Genomic DNA, 24,793 nt, shown 5'->3' with positions numbered 1-24,793 from the left:
TATATGTGAATTTTTTGATATCACACTTAGCGTATGTTTATTATGTTGCAACAAAATTGATATTAGTCAAAAGTAAGTTGAATGTAAAGTAATTTAATTTTAAATTAATTCTTCAATAAATTTTAACATGAAAATTATTTTTAAATTTAAAAACTACAAATTTTACTTTGAAACAAAATTAATTTTAAAAATAAAATCAATTGATCTACTTAAAAAACTAAACAAACTTCAAAGTTATTTTAAAATCAATTCTAAATCTTAAAAAAAAAAATTCTTAAAATAAATATACGTTAAGTTTATAAAAGGAAAGAAAATTATTAAAGCATATCTTAACCTATGAACTTTACTTGGGATATGATTGTTGAAGATGCTCTTACCGGTACTACTCTATACCTTTCTCTCACTGGTTCAAACTTGAAGTTCAAACGTAGTGGTGAATGTACGGCCACTAACCCACCACTACACTAGCTAGTAGACAAAGAATGGAAACATGTGATCTTGTTCCGTTAAAGAGAAGGAAAATTCTATGCTAAAGTTGTCATATTGATTTTTTTTTTTTAAAAGTCACAATTTTGGTCAATTACAAATGTTCTTGAAACCCTAGTATACTACATAGGATTATATTATGAGAAAGACTATGTTTACACTGATTTTGTACAACTACACCGTATAAATATACAGTACAAGTATTTTTTGTATTTTATTTATTATTTTTATATAAATTGGAATATGTGCCACTTGAAAAATGATGTTTGGAAAGTTACGGTGTAGGTTACAGTGTCATAATTTTGGTGTAGATATAGCATTGCTCTTATATTATACATCCAACTTATTATGTAATTTAATAATTGTTAATATTACAATTAAGTCCTAACATATTTGCAACTAAGTCTCATTCATTATTCATTCAATATAATTATTTTTTAACTTCAAATTTGTTTTTTTTTAACAAAATAAAAATTAATTCAACTATTGAAATAACTTCATTTTTGTCAATTCATCTTCTCTCCACAAACAACACAACTTCATCTTCTACAAATTCATCTTCTACAACTCCATTTTCTACAACTTTATCTTCTTTACTATCCAAAACGCACGTTTCATCTTCTTCTTTCGCAATCGTGGGTTTTCTTCCCTACGACGCTCTTCAAGGAGCGAACCTTCAATATTATCTCATTCAGTCGCGCTCCTCACACAATTCGTATTGATACCCGATTCGCTAATGTAATTGGGTTTACTATTTAATGATTTTAAATTCTTATATGATTTCAATTTGCGAATTAGGTTTTGTGATTGATGTAGTAATATGAAATTATATTTCAAATTTAATGATTCTGATTTTCAATATGGTAGCTGTTAATTAAGTTGGAAATTTTTTATCTCAATTTGAGATTTTTGTGATATGATTGATGTTATTGTCTGCACTTGGATTTCAAAATTAAGGATTTTGATTGTCATTATGTTAGTTATTCAATATGTAGGTTAAGATTTCATTTTCAATGTGGGAAATAGGTTATATGATTGGTGTTAACTTATTTTTTGTGTTATATATCGACTGATTTCAGATGGACAACTACGCCGACTCCGTTGGGGTTGATTTGAATAATGTTCATTATAGTGATTCATCTTATGCTGAATGTAGTTGTGATGAACATGTTAATGATGTTGGTTCTAGTGGCCATCAAAGTTCAAATGATGAAAGTGAATATGATAATAACGATGATGAGGATTCGGTTGGACCGGACGTAACAAATAGCGATGCAGCTGTAGGTGATAAAATAATGAATGTAAGTTCGATTACTTCCGACTAAATTCGTGCTTTGGAATTTGGAACAGTGAGTGAAGCTTATGAATTTTATTATAGGTATGGAAATGTAAAGGCTTTGCCATTAGGAAAAGCGACGTTAGGCCGACAGGGCACGAAGGTAGTGAATAGTAGTAATGAGGCAATATGTATGCAACAAGGACGGATTAAAAGACAAGAAACACGCAGATAGGGTATATAGGAAAAGAGATCACCGACGGATGACCCGTATTAGTTGTGAAGGTAGGCTCCGTGTGCACTACAATAACAAAAAGGGAAAATGTATATTGTCAATTTTTAAATAGGCTCATAACCATGAATTAACCCCAACAAAGTTTCTGCATTTAAATCCCAGTTATCGTCAAATATCTAAGGCAGATATAGCTCAAATTGATGGTCCTCAATCACAAGGAATCATAACGTGTCATATATGGGATACATGGTTGCTCAGAAGGGTGAATATCATGATGTTGGTTTTACAAAGAAAGATTTATACAATTATTCTTATAAAAAATGTGTGTTGTTATTAAAATGGAGATGTTTTCGCTGGTCTAAATTATCTCAACATGAAATCATCTACGAATCCTAAGCTATTTGTGGAATATTCTATAAATAGTGATGGAAGATTGAAGTCATTTTTTTAGGCAGACGACACTAGTATATCGAACTATTTCTGTTTTGGCGATGTTGTTGCGTTTGACACAACTTACAAGAAGAACAAATACAATTATCCGCTGGTTACATTTTTTGGTGCAAAACAAATTTTTTCTGATGCGACCCATTAGTTGTGTGCTTGGCATTTGAATAAGAATGCAGGTGAAAATGTAAAGAAGTTATAGTTTTTGTAAGGTTTTAAAAAACAATGTACTCTAATTTTACACCTGGAGAATTTTAAGAATTTTGGGCGCAGCTGGTTAAGGAGAATGATCTTGAACAAAATGCTTGGGTTGCCAAAACATATGAGAACAAGTCATTTTGAGCAACTGCATATCTACGGGATAATTTGTTTGGTCGTATAAGAACTACGTCTCAATGTGAAGCTGTTGATGCAATAATCAAGACTTATGTAAGGAAAAAGGATACATTTTTGAATTTATGCATAATTTTGATCAGGCATTGAGAGAGTACATAAATAATGAACTTGTTGCTTATTTTAAATCAAAGTTTTCGGATCCTATGTTGACAACTCATCTCCGTCGGATTGAGAACGATGCTGCTAAAATTTATACAGCAGATATTTTTAAAGAAGTAAAAGAAGAAATTATGAAGGATGGTGCATTAATTGTGAAAGAGCAATTATCAGAAGGGGAAACGCCTCTTTTTACATTGACAAAATATTGTGAGGATGGGTTTGAAAAAGAAATTGTATATGATGCTTCAAATAAAACATTACGGTGTTCGTGTAGATTATTTGATTCACGTGGACTACCATGTTCACACATTTTTTATGTCATGAAGAAAGAGCATATGTATCACATTCCTAGTAGTTTGGTATTGTTGCGTTGGACGAATAATGCCAAAATTGGGTGTCTGAACATGGACTATAATGGTGAAGTAGATTTGAATCTGATTGAGCAGGCTCGTTTTGGGGTTTATTGTATCGTTTTTACAACTTTTTGCAAAGAAGCATAAAAAAAAGTGGTGTTTAGGCGGATCTAATGGATGGCATGATGAATCTTCAGAGAAAGTATTATAATTCTGACGAACCTATTAGTGCTCAAAAGTCATATGTAGGTGATCCGACTACAATAGCGACTAAAGGCGCTCCAAAGAAAAAAACAGTGAAGCAAAATCAACCAAACAATGCAAAAACTGCAATATTACCACTCATGATGCGAGGAATTGTTCAGTGATAAACACCTTCTTTGTGATTAGATTCTTATTCTATATATATATATATATATATATATATATATATATATATATATATATATATATCTTGTATTGGACATTATATTCTAGCTATTTTGGTAATTTTTCCAGGACACACAAGACGGGACATCTGATCAGAATGTTGTGCTCGAGTCAATAGCGATAAATAATTTTTTAAGCATAATACAAAAGGTATATTCAGTTGTGTTAATTGTGTTATGTTTACAATTTTTTTGAAACATTTATTGAATTTGTATATACAGAAAAAATAAAAAGAAATCCATTTGCAATGCTAGTAGTAGCAGACCAAAAAAACGTTCACAAACACCACAGAGTCAATGTGGTAAAGTTGCAACGACGCCACATATGGATGTTACAAGAAAACATGTGAGTATAATGTTCAGACTTCAACCTATGATGTAACATCCCGATTTTATTAATATTTTTATTAATTATATTAGTAATTATATTATTTGGTGTTTTTAATAATTACTTATTTATTTAGTTATTATGTAATATAATAATTATTTAAGTATTTAATTATGAGTGTGTGTTTGTGTTATTTGGCTTAATTGAGTAATTAGAGAGGTATTATGAAATGGGCCTAAGTAGTAGAATTATAATACTAGAAATGGATTGGTGGGTTAAGCCCAATTAACATAAGTGTGATAGTAAGAGGAAGTTAGGGTTTTAGAGGTTACTATTTTTCATTTGGGGGAAAAGATAGAAAGAAGAGAAAAGAGGCAAAAGAGAGACAACAATGGTGGAAGAGAAAAGCTAGAGAAAACCCCATTTTTCGCAGCTATGTTTCAGTAGAGAGTCACCTTAGCAAAACGGACGTATCTCTCAATCCAACCGTTGGATCGTTGCGGTACTTGGATACAACGTTCCTTACTCATAGAGGTAAGTTTTGACCGGAGCGATTTTGATTTTAAGGGTTTTAAGTTCGTCTGATAAGCTGATTCCCGAACTAGTTTTTAGGTGTGTCCCCAAATGATGTTAGAAAGGATTTCTTTTGGGGAAAAGCTTAGAGCTATGGTGAAAGAGTCCAAATTTATCAAGGTAAGGGTGGGGTTCTTTCATGATAAAGGGTTGTATGATAGTATGTTATGGTGGGTAGATTCTATACTTGATATCCATGTTCTTCTATGTGCAATTTTGGGTATTTGATGGTTTGTTGGAATGTGATGATATAAATGTGATAAGTTGTGTGCAATTGATAATCTATGTGTATTAGATTGTTGTGTTTGTTGTGGGTAAACCATTGATAGTGAAATAATGAGTTTTTTTTGTAGAATTAGAAATGTTAGGGTTTGTGTTAGATTTTCATGAAATTGAACTCTAATCATGTTTTGATATGAATTGATGATGATAAATGACATGTAAAGTAGATGCTAGAAATTGGAAAATAATGGAATAGAAATATAATTGAATTGAAATTAATATAGTGTGATTATTAATTGGTTTATTGATTAATAGTTGAATTAATTTCAATTAGTCTATTTAATTAGAAAATACTTGGACTTAGATAAATTATTCGGTTTGTTGGTAAATAACGGTATCTTGAGAATTTGACCGTAATCATGTTTTGGAATTTAGTAAATAACATAGGGATTATGGTATGACAGTAAGTAGTGAATTTAACCGGAAATTAGATAACCGGTAGTGACGTAGGATATATCTGATTAATTAGAGAATATTAGGTGAATGATTTTGGTTAAAGGATAGTGGATTAGTGAGTTAATTAAACGACTAATTTATAGATAATTATGAGACTAATGTGAATTGACTTAATGTGTTGATTTGTTGCGATATACTGAAACATGATGATGTTATGATGATTTTGTTAATATGTGAAGTTATATGTTTGTCGTGATATACCGAAGCATGATGATGTCGTGGTGATTTTGTTAATATGTGAAGTTGTATATTGGCGATGATGTGACGAGACGTGATGATATCGTGACGATTTTGTTTCTATGTGAAGATGAAAGATTAATTGTGACGTTGAATTACCTCTAATAATTGGTAATTATCAGTGATATATGCGTATGCCTCGTGACGATGTGTGATTGTGATGAGTATGTTGTATATGTCTTGTTTGTCGAGTCACATTTCATATGCATACTCTGTGATGGTCTGGATTGGCAAATTAGTGACGAAGGCTTATGCCTTGTGCCTCTGAATTGGGCCATTGGTGACGGAGGCTGAAGCTCCGATTGGTACCACATGCATTTGCATAGTTTGAGTCGCATACCGAGTTGCATCCGAGTCATTGTTATGATGTGTGGATGCATAGTTTGTGAAGTTGAATTCAGTTGATATGGATTGTTGATGAGTTGGATATGATGTACGTTAATTAAACATATATGATGAGAATGTGAATATATATGTATTAATGATATATGTGTATAAGTTGGAATATATGAACCATGTTGTTGTCGTGATGCAAATTGCTTATATTGAGAAGTGGTGAATTGTGTATGATCTTGTCTTGCTATATCTATTATCATGCTTTCCTTTATAATGTTTGATATCTCACCCCTTCTGCTGATGTTTCCCCTACCATGGTAAATGGACAGGTACTCAAGTATAGTTGTGGAAGTTTGTAGCTTCATCGTGTCTAATTGGTGTGTCGCTCTGATACGTAGCACTCGGGGGGGTTGTCTATATTGTTGTTTCTATGTTGTTCATGTTTTAGTTGTTGAGTTCCAAATTGGATAGTGAGAAGTACTATGATATTTGAAGTTGTTTCCGATTAAATAAGATGATTTGTTTATAAAGCCGAATGTTATGATTGCGCTGCATATTAAATTGAAGTTGGTTTGTCTAAGAGCTGTTATAAGTTGTTTTGTTCTTCTCTGAGATTAAAGTGATATGTATCTGTTTATGAGTTGTTTATATGAAGTAAATGTGATATCCCAAATACTTGTTGATAGTTTTTAAAATACTCTGATTTCTCGCATGATATTTTCGGGTAGAATTTGGGGTGTTACATATGATGCCAATTGGATAACCTGTAATGCATCAAATGTCTGTGGTACAACCCATGTACCCAATGTATGGAATGTCGGTTGGGGAAAATCCTTCGTGTTTTGGTCTGCTGCAACATGTGATGAAATTTGGTGGTTATTAGTGTTTGTTTTTTATGACTATCCACTGGTAGTACAACATTTAGTGGTAATGAATCATTATGTTTGGGATGTAATGTGATTTTTTATGGTTAATTTTAGGTGTAATAAAATTTTGAAGTAGTATATGCTTCGTATTAATTAATTATTGTTACTTCTCTATTTTTATGATTGGCATTAATTTTAGTAAAACAAATATGGCAACAATATGTTAAATACGATGTGTTAACTTGCTGATTAAAACCTGTTGAACAAGAAGTCCTATTTTATGGAGAAACATGTTGAGTTGAGATGTTTCATCAACTGAAGCAACATGTCGGACAAGATGTCCTGTGCAGAGTCACTCGCCATTGTGACTGTGCTGAGCTGGGCTGTTGGATCGGTTTAAGATTTAACAGATGCAGAATATTCTGGGAAAATTATGTTATCCTATGTGGCGATGATTTTAAGGTCTGGAAGATTCAAGTTAGAATCAAGAAGAATGTTGACTTTCTAATTATGGAGATAAATTAGGAAGGTTATGATTGAAGACATAACATGGTTTACCACTAGGGGTCGGGCCGACTAACAGGGGCCTACGACCTAGCCTACACAGGCTATGGTCAGGCCAATTTTTTTTAATGGAAAAGGCCTAGGCCTTTTTATTAGCCTCTTTAGTTAAAATGGCTAGGCCACAAGCTATTAAAAATGTCTTTTAAGCTTATCAGGTCGGCCTATTTAAATAAATAAGAATAAATTTATTATTATTATATTTTCTTTGTACTTTAAATTAAAACAAAAATAAATCTTCATTATCTTGAAGAACTTATGAAGATAAATTAAAAAAAGCTTATAAAAAATGTCATTAGTTGTTTTCATAAGTTCTCTTAAACAAATAGTGTCGCAAAACTTATGTTAATAGATAAACTTGAATAAGTAAATGCAAATAAGTATTTAGTCAACAAACAAGCTTTAGTCAGTAGTGTCTGTAAAGGTGAACATTCCAAAATCACATCATAACTTAGAACTAGACGATTGTTTAGAAATTTTGGTGAGCTTAGTGATGAACATATTTTATATTTAAATATTATTTACTTATTATATTAAAATATTATTTAATTAATATATTCTAATTATTATGTGAGCAAATATATTTATATGTATTATATTAGCTATTTATCAAATTAAGAGACTTAATTGATTAAGTGGTCAAATAAAGTTTAAAACGCTAATTAAATTTCTATTTAATCATTAATTAAATTAATTGGATATGAGCTCAAATATGAGCGGATGTCAGGATGCCCCATTTCGGAATAATAGAAACCCTAATTGGCCATCACTCTGTATATATAGGCTATGGTCCCTAATATACCGTACACAAGTAAATAATATCTTCTCCCTATCTGAAGAGTATTCAAAGCATTAGGAGTACTGGTTGAGGAAGAACCACACAAGTCATCAGGTGTTCTTTGTTTATTTATCTTCTAACCTTCAGGATTACCGCTAACCTTCAGGATTACCGCCTATAGGAACTTTCTCTATGGATTCAGGTATTCCTAAAATCAATTTGTAGGTATTTTAATATTATGCATGTTTGTATAATTACCTGACTTCTGCACTTTATTGAGCATGTATATTCAATTAGTTGTTAATGATTTAATTCTAACACATATGCCACGTCAAATGCCACATGTATGAACATGTGCCACGTCAGATGTCACGCGTGCAAAAATAGACGCCATTTGTGAGAATTGCACGAAAATGACCTAAATGAAGCCGTTTCAAGACATAAGAGACTACAATGATCCCCAAAGTAAAATTAAGGACCAAAATAAACCCCAAATTAAAATTAAGGGTCATGATAGTAGAAAAGATCAAATAAGTCTTTTTCAAATTGATGATTAGTCTTATAGCCAGTGGAAGGGTCATGATACCTCATGATTATATTGGAGAGCCAAAGAACTATAATTACGAATCGATGCAAAAAACACTAAAAGTTAAATTTAGCATAATCTTAAAGTATGAAAGTATACACTAGCTATGAGGAAAACATGGGGTGGAATGTTAAGAAGAGATTTTCTATTTATACAATACAATACATAGCAAAGAAAGAAACATATTTATAGCTTAGTTCTAATCAAGAAAGAGGTGAAGAGAGCAAAGAAAGCACCAAAACCAATGATGGTTGAATATCCAACTCCTTGGTTAGAAGAGGTTTTCCTTCAAAGAAACATGTTTGTCTCACACATCCACCTCCATTTCCAGACACATGATAATATGTGCTATAAAATTCAAAGGGTGGACACTCTGATGAAAAATCCATGATAGAAGAAACTGTTTGTCTTAGTTGTTTCATATTATTTATCTTCATCAAATGAAACTAAAATATACATATGTAACAACTATTTTTCTTAAGTTTTGAATCAAATTTTTAGAAGGTGTCGCAAAAATTTATAAGCTTATCTCTAGTGGGTAGTATGTCAAACTAAAAGGATGAATTTTGTTAGTTCTGTTTTGGCCAAGTTTGTTTGCCCTAGTGTTGCTGGATTGTTATTTCGACTAAGTTTTTCTACCTTTGTCACTTTTAAGACAAATAGGGGGAGATAATCACATTCTGGTTATGTTTGTCCTATATGTTTTGATCTAGTTAATGTTATGTCTTTGCTGTTTTTATAAATGTTGACGTGCATATCCGTTGTGTGCGTAGATCAAGAAGAATGAATGTGCATCATTTCTTTGAATCTTTGCTTTGCCTTGAAATAGCCAAAGAAAAAATTGTTATTACAGTTTATCAGATAATTTTTGTAAGCAAGTTGTTAAGCAAGGTGTTTTAACTAGTTGTGAGACATCTTATCTCTGTTTATCTATGGTGTGCACTCTCTGAATGTTTAATGAAGAAGATACAAATTGTTAATTTTGTGATCCACGCTATTTTGATCTAACCCTAGTATTCTTTTTCGCCAGGATCATATGGTAGGGGTTGGAAAAGATGTAGGTTCAAGAACTTGGTTTGGGAATATCCCTTACTCTGATTTGTACCAGAATTCTGTTGCTTAGTTGCTTTGAATGGAAAGCTTTTTCTCGTCAAAAAAATAAATAAATACATAAGCCAAGCATCGAAGGATGGCCCATGCTACATGTGTGTTTGTGTGTTTGAAATATTTACCATAAAAACCTACAAATTTATGATATTTATCGCACAAAACACAATGTAACAATCAATTCTTTACATGTCTCCCCTAATTTAGTTTTTTTTTTTTACGAGAGGATAAAATAGAAATCCAATGTCATTTCAAGCATACAAGCTACATGTGAGTTTATTGGATTGAAACATAAAGAACTTCATTTTGGTGATATTAGTTAGATGTAACTTGAATGTTATAATCAATCAACTTTACTCATGTCTTGGATTCCATTTTTTCATGAGGATAAAATCTATAGAAGTTGTTTGTCTTTTTTTTTTTTTACATTCCAATTGTTGTTACTTGTTACATTCCCTGCAATTCACCGAACAACCTATGATTTTGCTTACTGACAATGAGATTTTAACTTCACAACAATTGTTCAGGCGAAAAAACCTATGATTTTGCTTAATGAGGATGAGATTTTGCTTAGTGGGGATAAGATTTTGCTTAGTGGGGATGAGATTTTAACTTCATACTCAGCTTGACTGTCATGGTAATAGTCACTGATCCACCCTTGTATTAGTTTGATCTCAGTGGCCCTTTGATTAACCAACCAATCAGGATCATTTTTAGTTGAAGCCCGTAAATCTATGTGGTGTGCACCTGAGAATATAAGAAGGGAAAAAATTCAAAACCGAATCCATGCATGCAGCAGACAAGTCACAAATTCTAAATAATCAACTGCTTTACCTTCTTTAGTGACAAGAGAAACAATACTTTCTGAAATATCCTGCAAAACACTGCAAGGGATAGAAACAATTTGAATATCAGAATTTGACATTACATGAAGAACAGACACGCACATCAACACCAATTATAGTTTTGAAAAGTTAATAATTGAATACATTTATATGTGTTGGTGTTGGACATTGAAACGTATTAGACACCAGACACACATTCAATCAAAAGTGCAGGTGTTTCAGAGAAAATAGAGAAATATTTGGAGAATAAATAATAAATTACCTGCCCCCACTCCATGGATCCAAGAGGCCATTTGAGAAAATTATATTGCTTCCAAAGTTCTTCAAAACGTTATGGATATCCTTCAAAACAAGATTACCAAATATAAATATCAAGTAAAAGAAAGAAATATCACAGCAATGGAAACGGAAGTAAGGTTCAAGAGTAAAAATTCTCTTACATGCCCTCCAAATTCTGTAGTAATCCAACGTGGCCTTGGCTTCACTCCGAATTTCTTGAAGCAATCCTCCTCGAAAGAAGAGTAATTATATTCATATGGTGGATACATGCTGGACTCCTTGCTACAAGACATTGGCATAACCATTTCAGTACATGCCTACATCATCATGAACATGAAAAGATGGAATGAACCAAAGATTAGTACAAGAACATATAGGTCAAGGCATTTTATGCTATTGAGAATGAATACTTATCCAGGAAACTAATGAAAAAACAACAGTTAACTATTGTAAACCTGAAAGTCCCAACCACCCAGGCCATGAGGATCATCATCCAGTTCAAAACACTTAGCTTCTCCAGTATAATTGTAGTAGACATTCACTCCTTCATATATGCGCTCCAGAATACTAGTCCCAGCCGGGCCTGCGTCTATTCTTCGGCAAACCTGTAAAAGAATATATAGTCAGGTTCCTTTCTGGACTAGGGAAATGTTTGGTAAACAACTTAATTTAATTCCTTTAACCTAGCTATGAGATCAACCATATTCCGAGAAACATCCACTAGTCAACTCAGTTTACCAGTAGCATCATAAAAATCAGACAAGGAAATCGTGATGAAATCGATCTTACCTCTTTGATAGGGTGTCCAGGCAAAGGCTTCATAAACTCAGAAGGGTAAGGGTAGTTAACCATAGCCAAATAACTATATGCAGACTCCAACCAACCGAATAAATCTCCAGTGCTCTTTAATTTCCTTCAAGCAGTTTTAACTAAATCAAGACACTTGAAATAATATAGATATTATTACAATTCACAATCATGTAATGCAGAAATAGAGACACAACTCTTGGAAAAAATGGCTTACTGACAAAAGTTGAATCTTTTGGTCAGATATTCAAGGCCTTCGCTAGTTTGACCCTTAGATTCTATTTCATCCCATGACTGTTTTATATAGTTAAAGCAAGTGGAACTTTCGCGCTATAATGATACAAACAAAACTGTTAGTGCAATAAATAAATTCATAGCATGTACAACTAACAGAACAATGAACGACGACGACAATCTCACTTGCGGACTAACTAACCTTAAAACCATTGGAAACAATGTCATAGAAAGTTTCTAGAGGCACAATATCTTCAAACTCAAGAATTGGAGCTGAAGATGCTAGTGCCCCAATAGCAATATGAGGATACTTTAGTCTCATCCATGCTGCTAACACTGTTTCATAGAACGTTCAGACAACTCAGAAATAAACCAACAAAACCTCTTCAGCATAACACCGCATATTAAGTAGTAACTACTGTTATGAAAAATTTCAGGATCTTAAGAACATTTCACATTATCAAATCAAAACCATGATAATAATAACAATATTTTTGTATATGCAATTTTCTTTTTAATATTTAAATTTGTATTATACTTTATAACAATATTTTGATCATAGATTTACAATATTTTTAAATAGTCTTTGAATGTACCAAAATTATAAAATCATACATCTGTCATGGAATATTATTTTCAATACTTAGTTTTGTCCTTGAATGAGTGTTCCACTAGACAATTTTGTTCATAACATTCCTAACATAAGATGACACACTAGTGTTTGATTCTACGGTGAAAACAATTGATTCTGCATGAATTGATTTTGTAAAAATGATTCTAGTTATAGTTGAGTTGAAGTTAAAGTAATACAAATGCTTTCAAAAGTGAGTTGAATAGTAAATTATAGTGTAAAAATTACGTTTAGACTCAAAAGCTACAAATCTTATCTTCAAGTAAAATCAATTCTGGAATGCAGAATCAATTCTACCCCAGAGCAGCCAAACATGTGAAATTGAATTCTGCACATCCAGAATCAATTCTACCCGAGAGCAACCAAACATGTGAAATTCAATTCTACACATCCAGAATCAATTCTACCCGAGAGCAACCAAACATGTGAAATTCAATTCTACACATCCAGAATCAATTCCACCCGAGAGCAACCAAACATGTGAAATTCAATTCTACACATCCAGAATCAATTCTAAATTCTCTAACTGTAATTTCGATACATTGATAGACTATAATGACAGTGTTTCACACATTTATAGATCAAAACAAGCCACAAGCAAAAGAATGTCTTACTTACTTCCACCGTAGGATCCTCCAAACAAAACAACAGGACAACCATCGGCAGACAAATTATGCTTCAGATCAGTAACAAGAACAGCGAAATCAGCAAGGGCTTGCGCCGCATTAAGATGCCCCAACATAGAAGCATTCTTATACGCTGCTTCTTTACTTCCAAACGGAACAGACTCACCATAATACCGATGCTACAAAACAAAAACCAAACCAATTAACATAGCTTCCACACACACACAGAGTTATTGTTACAGAGAGAATAATAACCCTTACTTCAGGAAAAACAACCATAGCTCCAAACTGAGGCGCAATTTCCCATACAAACCCAGTGTTTTCAGCGAACCAAACAATGTCACCTTCGTTACCGCAGTAGAGGAAAATGGGACCCGATCCGACGACCCAATGATCGGTGTTGATGAGGTAGCGTTGAGGGAACTTGAGGGATTTTGAGAAGCTGAAGTGGTCGAGTTGTTGTTGGAAGAATCTGGTTTCGTAGTGGAAGTTTGATTGTCTATGTGAGTGAGAGTGAGAGTGGTTGGTTGAAGATGCGAATTTACCGAAGAATTGTGGTTTGTGCTTCAATGCTAGAGGTTGATGTGAAGAAGAAGAAGGGACGATGATGGTGAGAGGGAGAAGAAGAGAAATGGCGAAACTGTTTCTTGCCATTTTTGGCAAGTTTTAGTCAAGCGAGGTCGTACTGGAAAATGGAAATAAGAAAGTTTGGAGGAGTTTATCTTTTCTGTTATTTCTGAGAATTAGCTAATCAAATTCTGAATTGGGTTAGTGGGTCGGGTTAACACTGATTCAGCATTGGACTTTGTTTTTAGTTGGGCCTTACTGTTTTTTTTAGTCCAGTATCTTATTTCTGACACCTATATAATGCTAAAAAATACTTTTCTGTCTTTACCTCTCTCAAATCTTACAATTTTTGCTAAACAATTACTCTCAAACAAATCTTACTATTAAATTAAAATTCAGTATTTTTCAAACTAAAGCAAATCAAACAAAACCGCATTATTTTTTAACAGAACTGCACAGTTCGATTTGGTTTGCAGTTTGTATTTTGCAAACCAAAACAAATCAAACAAAACCGCATTATGTTACAACTCAAACCAAATTAACCAAACGAAACCGCATTATGTTACACCCAAACTTCACTTAATCCTCATCTAATCTAATTCCAAACCTATTCTCCCTTAACCTTACGACTACGAATGACTTTCTTTTCCTCACACTTAAGATTTTAGTTTCAGCCTTATCTAATCTCTTCTAGCTGTATCATGTCTTCTTCTCATCTTCTTCATCAAATACGTCTTGCCTCTTCTTCTCTAATCTCTCATCTCTTATGTTCTTTCTTCAATCTCGCTCCGTAAATTCCACTTCCAGATTTTACCGAACCATTGCCTTGCCTCTACTATCTTCACTGTTTGAGATTATGCACATATAAATAAATTTGGGTACATATGAGTGAGCTCATCCTTACCCAACCATCTATTCTTCCAAAAGTTAAATGTCTTGCCATCTCCAAATTTCCCTTTAAAACAAGATGCAATTTTTATGCTATTAGCCAAGAGATTAATACTAAGCAAATTGAGATCCCTCCACCAAAGTGAGTGTTTCTTCCCAGTACCAAAAAAACCACCCTCACTCACAAGTGAAACAATATCCACATATCTATAAGTTAGAAGTCAGTGTCAAATTGCCTCCCTCTCATTGAGAATGCGCCAATATCACTTGCACAAAAGGGCTTGATTAAAGAGGTCACAATGCTTAAACCAAGGCCACCATTTTTCTCATCACAACACAACTTCTTCCAACTTAACTAATTAATATTCCTCTTCCCCACGTCACCTTCCAACAAGAAATTACGTTGCACCTTAATGATTTCCTTAATGACAACTTTGGGCGCTTTGAAGAAGGAGAAAAAATGAATTGACAAATTGTTAAGAACCTACAAAGCCACCCTACCACCTATCGAGATCTTTCTACTTTTCCACAAAGAAAGCTTCCTATGAAAATTTTTTAGAAAGAAATTCTAAGAATCATTCCTTAATGGATTATCACTAATAGAGATGCCAAGAAATAAGAATGAAAAGCTACCTACTTTACAAGACAAGTAAATAAAATCTGCCTCAGTGAATTTCTCCTTCAAATCGATCGTAAAAGCCTTCTTTTGTGAAAATTTACACATAAACCATAAACAAGCTTAAACCCCCTCAACAACCCTTTTAAACTCCATAAATTGGACCATGTCCCCTCCCCTAAAATCATTGTGTTATCCGCAAATTGAAGTATTGTTAATTGAATATTCTTGTTGACTTTAAAAGGTTGAAAGTCTCCTTTTAAAATCACATTGTTCAAAAGCTATTCAAACCTTCGGCAACCAAAAGGAATAAGAAAAGTGACAAAAGGTCTCCTTGTTTAAATCCTCTAAAAACTTTGAAATCTTTGATTGGACTACCATTCACCAAAATAGAGAAACTACTTGAATAGACACTCGATTCCATCCATCTCAGCCATCTTCTACCAAAACTCATCAAACCCATCACACTTCTAAGGAAATTCCAAGTAATATTATGGAAAGTCTTTTCAAAATCCACTTTATGAAGCAAACAATCTCTTTCGGCTCTTTTAGCTAAATCCACATTTTTATTAATTACTAGAGCTCCTTCAAACATTTGTCTATTTTGGACAAAAGCTGAATGATTTCTAGAAATCAGTGAGGGCATAACCCTTCTCAACTTAAAATTGTCTAACTACACGGCAAACAAACCTATATAATACTATTATTTGTTGATTCAACTTAAAAAAAACATTCACATTTTTAATAAAAAATAAAAAAATTATAATTTTTATTAAAAGTTATTAATTTATAAATATTAATAATTTATTTACAATTATATTATAAAAATATTCTTTTTACATAATATTTTTAAATATTTGAACAAAAATATAAAAAGGTTATAACTAATTAAACAAATTTAAATAACTTTTAGAAAAACATTGAAGCTACTGCATAGCTAATTTCAACTTTTGTAATGAGTTAGAGTATCACTTATGTTTGCCCATTAATACCATTTTATTATAAAAGAATTCATATATATGAAAATTTTAATAAATAAATTATTAGTTATTGATTTTTTATATAATATATAATGTTATTATTTATTTATTTACATTGTATTATAATATTATATTATATTTCATTTTCTAATTATATATTTTAAAGATAAATCAATAGTTTATTTTCTCATCATATGTTGATTTATAATTATGTTAAAATTCATGATAAATATTTTAACTAGATAAATAAAATATGATAAATTTTAAGATTAATTTATCATCCTACTGTTTAATCAAATATTATCTTGAAACAAATTTAATACAAGTATTCTATCTAATTTATTTTATTCTGCTTACCAAAAGTCTTTAGGTCGTCAATGTTTCATTAGAGACTCCTTAATTAAAAATAGATGTTTATGCTTTTCAATAGAGAAATTCATGGCTTCCAGAAGTAATCTATAATGAATCCACTCATATATATTCTTATGTACAATTTGCACTCCATTAAGGGCACACAAGCCCTTATTCCCACTCTTTTGAGTGATCTCATTATGGTCCTATATATATTCCCTATAAACCCTAACAAACCCTTTGTTTTGTCAACGTTTTCTCAAACTACAATGTCAAATGTGAAGAGCATTTCTAAACTGATTAAAAGAGAATAATACGATGCTTTGTTGTTCCATATATGCACCGTATATATAATCAGTGCAAAAGAATGTAATCGATACTTAATTCCTTTTCTTGGTATCGTTTATTTTTTGAAAATGAAACTGAATCACTTCAAAAGTTCTACTAGTTTTTAAATTGTTTAGAGTTAATATTCTTTTCACATTGTAAACATTCTTCATATATTTACGTCGGCCAAAACAAATTTTTTAAATAAAGCTTTCACATTATTTATATAATCCAATTAAATCATTTGGAGAAAGATGCTTTCATGCAACTTGTTTGTTGAGTCATCCATACGACACCAATTCAATGTGATACCATTGTGTTTAAGTTTATATCAAGTCCGCGCCACCATAAAATATTGTTAGTTTTAATAGGAGAATTTTCACGATTCTACATTCTGACTTTGTCATTTATAAAAGACAATTCGTTAGGTTGAAGAGCGTATATAATTCTTTTTTTAACGTCTTTTTCTAAATAATAAGATATTATTTTGGTTAGCTCAAAAAATATCTTTTTATGTGTAATATATACCTAATTTAATAAATTAGAAATTTTACATAAATTTTATTTTCTAGAATTAGTAAGAAGGAATGTATTATTGTCCCATAATTTAGAAGTTAGATAGATGGAGGAGTGACAAACGGGAAAATCTATTGTATTTAGGCCCGTTTTATAATAGTTCGCAAAAAATAGAGCAGATTAGGAGGAATTTTGTGTATGGTGCAGAGTTAAAATTTTAGACTGTCTTACAAAAAAGAAGATGGAGCAGAGCGGCCCGCAAGTAGTGCATTTTTTAAAATTAAAAATACATAAAACTTATATTAATTTCCGCATTTGAAAAATTCAAAAAAAATAAGACGAAACAAAAATTTTAATTTTTTTTCCAAAAAAATGCTGATTGAATAAGAATGTTTAACTAATCAAATCTATTTTATCATATATAAATAGATGACAATATTTTCATGTAAACAAGGCAAAGAAGTCCGTTCTTAACTTTTTTTTTTTTTTCTCTTTAAAAAAGAAGTCTTCTCTTAACTAAATGATGCTTTATTTATCTTGTTCTAAATTAGTACTATCATTTTTGTCTATAATCCACCTAAATTAGTGATACTTTATTAAGCAACATGTGGAGAAAATTCTCCCCACCTATTACATTAAAAAAAAATAAAACTAAATGTAATGATTACAGTGGGTTGAAGTACTTTTGTCTTTCCATTAATATATTTTTTTACTTATAAAAAAAATTATTTATGCAATGTTTTACCTTTTTATAAAATTTTAATTAAAGAAAATATGTGAAAAATATCAACTTAAGTGAAGACTAACAATCAAATTTATGTACAATCTACTGGTTGGAAATTTTCAAGTTTAAACCTAATCAAATGAGATTCGAAAGTATAATAATTTGTATTAAGAGTTTTGTATTAAAAAAACTAAAATATGAAATTATAAGTCGAGATAATTTTTATTTTATAAAGTTTGTTTTGTAATAGTTGAGTTCTGGTCATCTTAAAATTTTTAAATGGTATTAAGGTTATCAACACATGTGTTAGAGCATTTATTAATGAGTCACTACAATGACATCACTTAGGTCATCTGTTAGGTGTCCAAATATTAGCGTCTAAACATACTTTTAAAAAATAATATATGATAAAAAAAGGGATAAAATTGATGGATTAAACCTGACTTGAAAAAACTAAAAACTAAAAAATAAAAGATAAAAATATTATCAAAAATTAAAATAAATAAAATGAAATTTATGTTATGTTTGCGAGTTTGGAGGGGAGGGGAGGGGAAGGCTTTCGAAAATGAAAATTTAAAAACTATAAAAAAATATTTGATATTTTTTTAAAAAATAATTTTTTAGAATAATAAAAAAGTCATTATCATTACTAAATTTTTAATTTTTAGAATAGTAGTACAACCTTATGTAATTGAGAGTTAACCAATCACATAAATTTACTAGCTTGTGAATCGATCTTATGTAATTGAAAACTCTTTTAACATGTTTTTTTAGTTGTTTTAAAGATTCCTTTTATAAAATAATTTTCTTCCTCATTGTGTGAGTCTCATCTTCTAATTCTTTAAAATCACCGTTCCATAAACAAAATTAAGGTGCATATTAACTGTACTACGTTGTTTTTTGTTTGGCTTTTTTCTTAATTTTTGGTTAAATTTATAATATTTTGAAAATTTTGAATATCACTTTTTTAAAGTATTTGAAGTACTTCTTCTTACTCTTCTATCTCATGATAGTCGTTCTTTTCAATATTTTGACAAAAATCTGATTAAAAAACTTGTATATGTTCAACTGATCCACTAGTATCCTCTAAATCCCGATTACATCTTTCTCCATAACGATTGGATCATTTCTTTGCGGCTCATCTAATATTGTCGTAGTAACCTTTTCTACCTGATGATTTGATCTTATTAGAACATAAAATCTCTTCGTTGTTATCTTTTTCTTCCTCAACTTAACAATATTTTTTGCATGATAATGTTTTTAGGAGTGACCAATAATATGACACAAAGAATATAGTGAAGAGAATTTTTCGCACTCAACATTAGCATTAAAAATATAACTCTCCATTTTAACAAGTAGGGAATTGGGGAAGAATTTTATCAAATCAACAAAATTTTAGCACAATATCCAAAATATTAGTGCTAGTGGCTTCATATAAGGCAAGAAGGATACTCTTATCTCTTGTGACTAAAAAAAGAACTTGGTCTCTAATATTCCATAGAAAAATCAAGTATTTTAATCAAACATTGTACATTAGTATTTGATCCAAAATTCGATTGAAGTTTGATATGTTCACGTAAATACGCGAAGGATACTAGGAGATAGAATCCACAATCCTACTAACAAAACCTGCTAAGATCCTCATTAGAAGAAAATAAAAACAAAAAAACAAAAATCCCTTACAAACATTTGTGATAGGCTATTTGTCTAGAATCTTTCAAAGAACATTTAACTTTTCATGAACCGCATCACTTGTTAGAGAAGATTCTCCTTTCTTATTATCCTTACTTGAAGATTTTTTTTGCAACTATTAAGGCCATCAACATAATCATCTTTCAATTTTTTATGGCTACTGCGCCCCTTTAAAATAAAGGATTGACAATTAATTTAGAGGTATGTCGCAAGTGTTCTCCAAAACTTGCTTGAATGTCCTAAAAACGGATCAAAAGTTTTGATCAAAATCGAATTCAGAACATTTTGTTAACTTTGTAAACAAGATCACGAAAATTAGTTATGACTTGCACCTCCCATTAACGCGAGATACACAACATCTTGCTTTTCAACAAATTTGTAATATGTGTAATTGAATGTAACAACTCACCTACATAACTCAAGTGTCTAAACATAAATTTATAAGTGATGATAATTATTAATTTGCTTTTATAAAGTTGCATCAATCAATTTTTAAACTATGTCTATAACTCAATTGTTTCGAACTGGACCAAACCAACTCCATGATGGGTAAGGATTGTCTGACTTTCTGAAAGGAACTGTCCTTTACCTTTCTCTCTATCTCTCTCCAAGAATTTTGTCTCTCACATCATGTTTCCCTCTCTTTTTTTTCTTCTCTTTCTCAGCTCTATCTCTCTCTGAAATATTGCCTAAAGTCACATAAAGTTAGAGGATTGAAAGTTAGTGAATTCATTTCCCTCAATGATCTAAAACAAACCATATAGACAAATTTGTAACGATTCTTACAGGATAAAGATATGGGTTGGGCAACATCGCAGACAACAATTAAGATCATAGAGGCCATTAATGCTCATAATATTCGTCTTCGTTTACAAATTTTAACGTCTGAGTATTTACATCTACAATTCTACGTTAATTTCATCCAAAAACATCATCGACCCAAACACCTCTCTCTAATGTCACTCATGTGAATCCAACTCGAATTTTAGCTGAGATCACCCGCCATGTATGCTCATGAATCACTATGATACACGTGCTTATCATTGTGGTAAAATGTTCCCACTAATTATGCTAGCTAGGCTGCTAGCACACCTCCACTAACCAAATCTATTTATGTCAAAAAGAGCATATGTCTCCATTCCATTTGCGTTATTAGTGCCTCCTATCATACACATAGTTCGCCCTCAGTGGCCCCCCTCTTGCCTTAACTTTGTGCCACAATCCAATCAACAAACCCTTTCCAATTGTTTCTCTGCCCCTTACCACCATATCTAGAATATCATTAATTATATAAGTCAAAATGCTTTTTAGGGTTATCTTCATTTGAGGATCATTTCATCCTCCACTACAATATGTGGGACCCATCTCTTGATGACACACATACATTGCTGTGTGGGAAGTCACCAACAGTGGGGAGTGACATGGTTCACTGTGATTTCATTACTTTTAAACGCAAGCATGATTGTTGTGTGTGAAAAGAGAGTTCTTGTGGGGCAAGCTAAAAGCCTTTTGCTTTATTCTTTCATTTCATAGTCGGTGCGTTTTGTTTGATAATTGATACTCTATCTTCCTTACTCATTCATGAATTGAAATTGAAATATCAAACAAAATAGGAGTACATGTCTATAATATAACTCTGACTAGGCTTTTATTGTCATTTTCTATTGAATCATTCTAATTCTAATTGTTATGCTTGCCACTCCCTTATCTCAAAATCTATTTCAATTTATGTAAAATCAATTTTTTTTATTACTTACATGAGCTTTTTATATTCCCTTATGGCATCATAGTAGCGTACAAAAAGAGTTAGCGATTCTCATGCTTTATACACTAAATACATTTTTCTATCTAAATTATATTTATGCAATATTTTCAAAACTATATTCATTATTTAAAGTGATATAAAGTATGTTCATGGTTAGAATATGTTTTTTATTTATTTGATATTTTATTAGAAAAGACTTTTAAGACTATTTGTCTTATAGTAAAAGCTCTAGTATTCAGTTTCACTACTAAGAAAATCCAGCCAAGACTATACACACATGTTTTTCTCCTACCCACCCGCAATTATAATATCTGTTGGTCTAAGTGTCGATCTCCTCTTCTGTTGGTCAATCAAAAAATTTATGGACGGCTTTTTTTTCACAGATATCCTGAGCCGTCGAAATAAATCAAATAAGACATCTCTAACAAAGTCATATTAGTATTTGAAGTTTGAAAGCTCCATACAATAAATCATGTATTCTACAAATGTATCCAAACACGTCTTGCGGCAAACAAGACAAACCTCGTGTGTGTGTGTATATATATATATATATATATATATATATATATATATATATATATATATATATATATATATATATATATATATATATTCCATTAATAAGAATAGCAAGGAGAAAATCTTGAGCATGTGTTGCTTGCAAACAACCAAAATTTGCTTTTTATTTTGTGGTTTTTTGAAACTTTACATTCATATTCTGAACACTTTTACTAAAAAGGGCAATCGTCAGAACACGTTGTACTTTAAGAGGGACAATATCCTTGCTAGTAAAACTGCTAAGGTCAAAATCTGGAATCGCAATACTAAGATCATCCAAAGTTGTGTTAAAATCAAATTTCATACCATATATCCCACTGTTTCTCAATATATCATGTAACATGCAAGATTGAGCCCTAAAAGCCACAATAGCGTAGAGAAGTTTCTGATATCGAGCACAAACCTAATTCCCCAACTCCAATAGGTAAAGAAGCCATACTCAATTGAGGTCCCCGAATAAAGGACATCCATCAACTACGATGTCTTCAACTGTCCTCCATAACTCTCTATCAAACCAAATAGTTGCATTCTCTATATGATTAGGTTTACAAGTTCTTAGGCCAAAAAAGATTTGGGTGATACCCATGCAAGATCAAAGTAGAAAAATCTCACTGAGGATCCCAAGTTGTGGCAAAAGATGCATTAACTCGACAATCCTGACCGTTGTCTTCATGAACAACCCATCGATAAAGCCTTCATCTCGACTAACAACTCCTCCAAGCAACTTCATTCCCAATATTGACATCCCAATGTTCGAAGGGAACAACTCCCACACGAAGTTTACTACTCTCACACGAAGGCCAAAAGATCCTAGTTTTACGAATATTAAATTTGAGACCTAATCTTTGACTGGTCTCCCGAATGATGTTTGGAGCTTTAGCTACCTTCTTTGAATTCCTTATGGTGGCCTCGTCATCAAAATATTAGACATGAAAAAGAAGTTTAAAATTGTCTCTTATATGATGAATAAGTTGATTTATCACAAGAGTAAAAAGGAACACTTAACGGATAGTGACACAATTTGTTTTTTGTTTTTCTTTCATTTATGATAGTGATTAAAGATAAAGTTTTGTAGTTAAATTTCTAATTTCTTATGAATTTTTAAACTTATTATGTATCTATGATCCTATGAACGTGCATATAATATGTCAACTAAATAAAGATAGACTTAGTGTGTATTTGAATTGGTGGTGGAAAGAATTAATTTTGACAGAATTGAGTAGATTGAATTGATTTTAATAAAATTGAATTTAGCATATTTGATTTATATTTGGATACATTTATGTAAAAGTCATTTGAACAATAAATTTCAATGTAAAAAAATATGTTTAAACTCAAAAGCTACAAATTCTAACTTTAAATATAATCAATTTTAAAGACAGAATCAATTATATTTTAAAAGAATTAAATATCTCAAAATCACTTTAAAATGATAAAATTATTTTTTCTTTTTCAAAAACTAATCTAAATATACTATTAATTAATAAGAATTTGGATGACTTGAAAGATAATGAATTTAGCACGGAACGATCTCTTTAGTAAATAATATAAAGATATTTATGTAAACATTAATTAAACTTTGGAATTTGCCCAAATTCACATGAACTCTTGAAGTTGAAATCAAACTCACTTAAACTTTATACCTTTTGTAAAAAATAATTAATAATATGAATGTGTGGATGTGCAAAACTATTTAAGGAGAGAAGTTAGGTAACTGTCAAATCTTTGAATGAGTAACGTTACATACAATGTTGTGATCATTGTGGAACTATAACTTAGGGAAATTTCCTAGGGACTTTATTTTTACAAAGAAAAGTCCTAGCTACTTGTCTGCTAGAAAATAGTTACTTTATGTTATTCAATTTGTATATCATCACCAATATAGAGAAATATTCATATGATTAGAGAATGCTGCATTTAACAATTTCATTTTCATATGTTAAACAACATCTAGAGGGTTGGAAATAGGGATCGTATGGTTAGTTATTTTTAAAAATTAAATTATAATTATTTTAAAATTATTTAAATAATTTAGATTTATAATTATAATCACATTTTAATCAAAATTGGTTATAAATTTGATTATGATTATATAATTGGTTTTTTAAAAAAATCGAGTTTTGAAAGAAAAAAACTTCCGAAACTTTTTTTTTTCAAAAAAATTAATTTATTTTGACAATTAAAATATTTTGGATTTGGATAATAACCGGATTATAACCGAATCCAAAATAATTTAACTGGTTAATAACTATTTAATTATATTTGAATTATATGAATGAATAACCAAATAATTAATAACTAAACCGATTAATAATCATTCAATTATATTCGAATATTTAAAAATAGTTTAGATTTAGTTATGGATTTGAATATTACAACCGAATATTTGGCACACCTGAAAGAAATAAGTTTTTTTTAAAATATCTAATTGTCGGTGGTTTTCAAGTCTATACCAATTCTGAAATAAAATTTTCATTGTTTTTGATAGGTTGACATTGCAAGCATCGTGGTTTGGATATTATGGCTGGACTTAAAAATTAATTGAGGATTAAAAATATAA

General features: G+C 31.0%; 1 protein-coding gene across 1 annotated transcript; it reads right to left on the bottom strand.

Moving 5' to 3' along the window:
- Positions 1 to 10,146: 10,146 nt before the first annotated feature.
- LOC131638684 (uncharacterized) lies at positions 10,147 to 13,968 on the bottom strand. Its single transcript, XM_058909245.1, has 10 exons — positions 13,511 to 13,968; positions 13,242 to 13,428; positions 12,195 to 12,328; positions 11,976 to 12,088; positions 11,741 to 11,864; positions 11,407 to 11,556; positions 11,113 to 11,268; positions 10,935 to 11,014; positions 10,662 to 10,711; positions 10,147 to 10,574 (listed from the first exon to the last, which is right to left on the bottom strand). Exons 1-10 carry the CDS (start codon positions 13,901 to 13,903, stop codon positions 10,351 to 10,353), a joined length of 1,611 nt encoding a protein of 536 aa, XP_058765228.1. The 5' UTR covers positions 13,904 to 13,968; the 3' UTR covers positions 10,147 to 10,350.
- Between the last annotated feature and the right edge of the window lie 10,825 nt (positions 13,969 to 24,793).

This window comes from Vicia villosa, linkage group LG1, assembly GCF_029867415.1.
Source record: "Vicia villosa cultivar HV-30 ecotype Madison, WI linkage group LG1, Vvil1.0, whole genome shotgun sequence".
In the NCBI taxonomy this organism is placed as follows: Eukaryota; Viridiplantae; Streptophyta; class Magnoliopsida; order Fabales; family Fabaceae; genus Vicia; species Vicia villosa.
The sequence above is the reverse complement of the archived record's forward strand: the minus strand, read 5'-3'. Positions and strand labels throughout refer to the sequence as shown.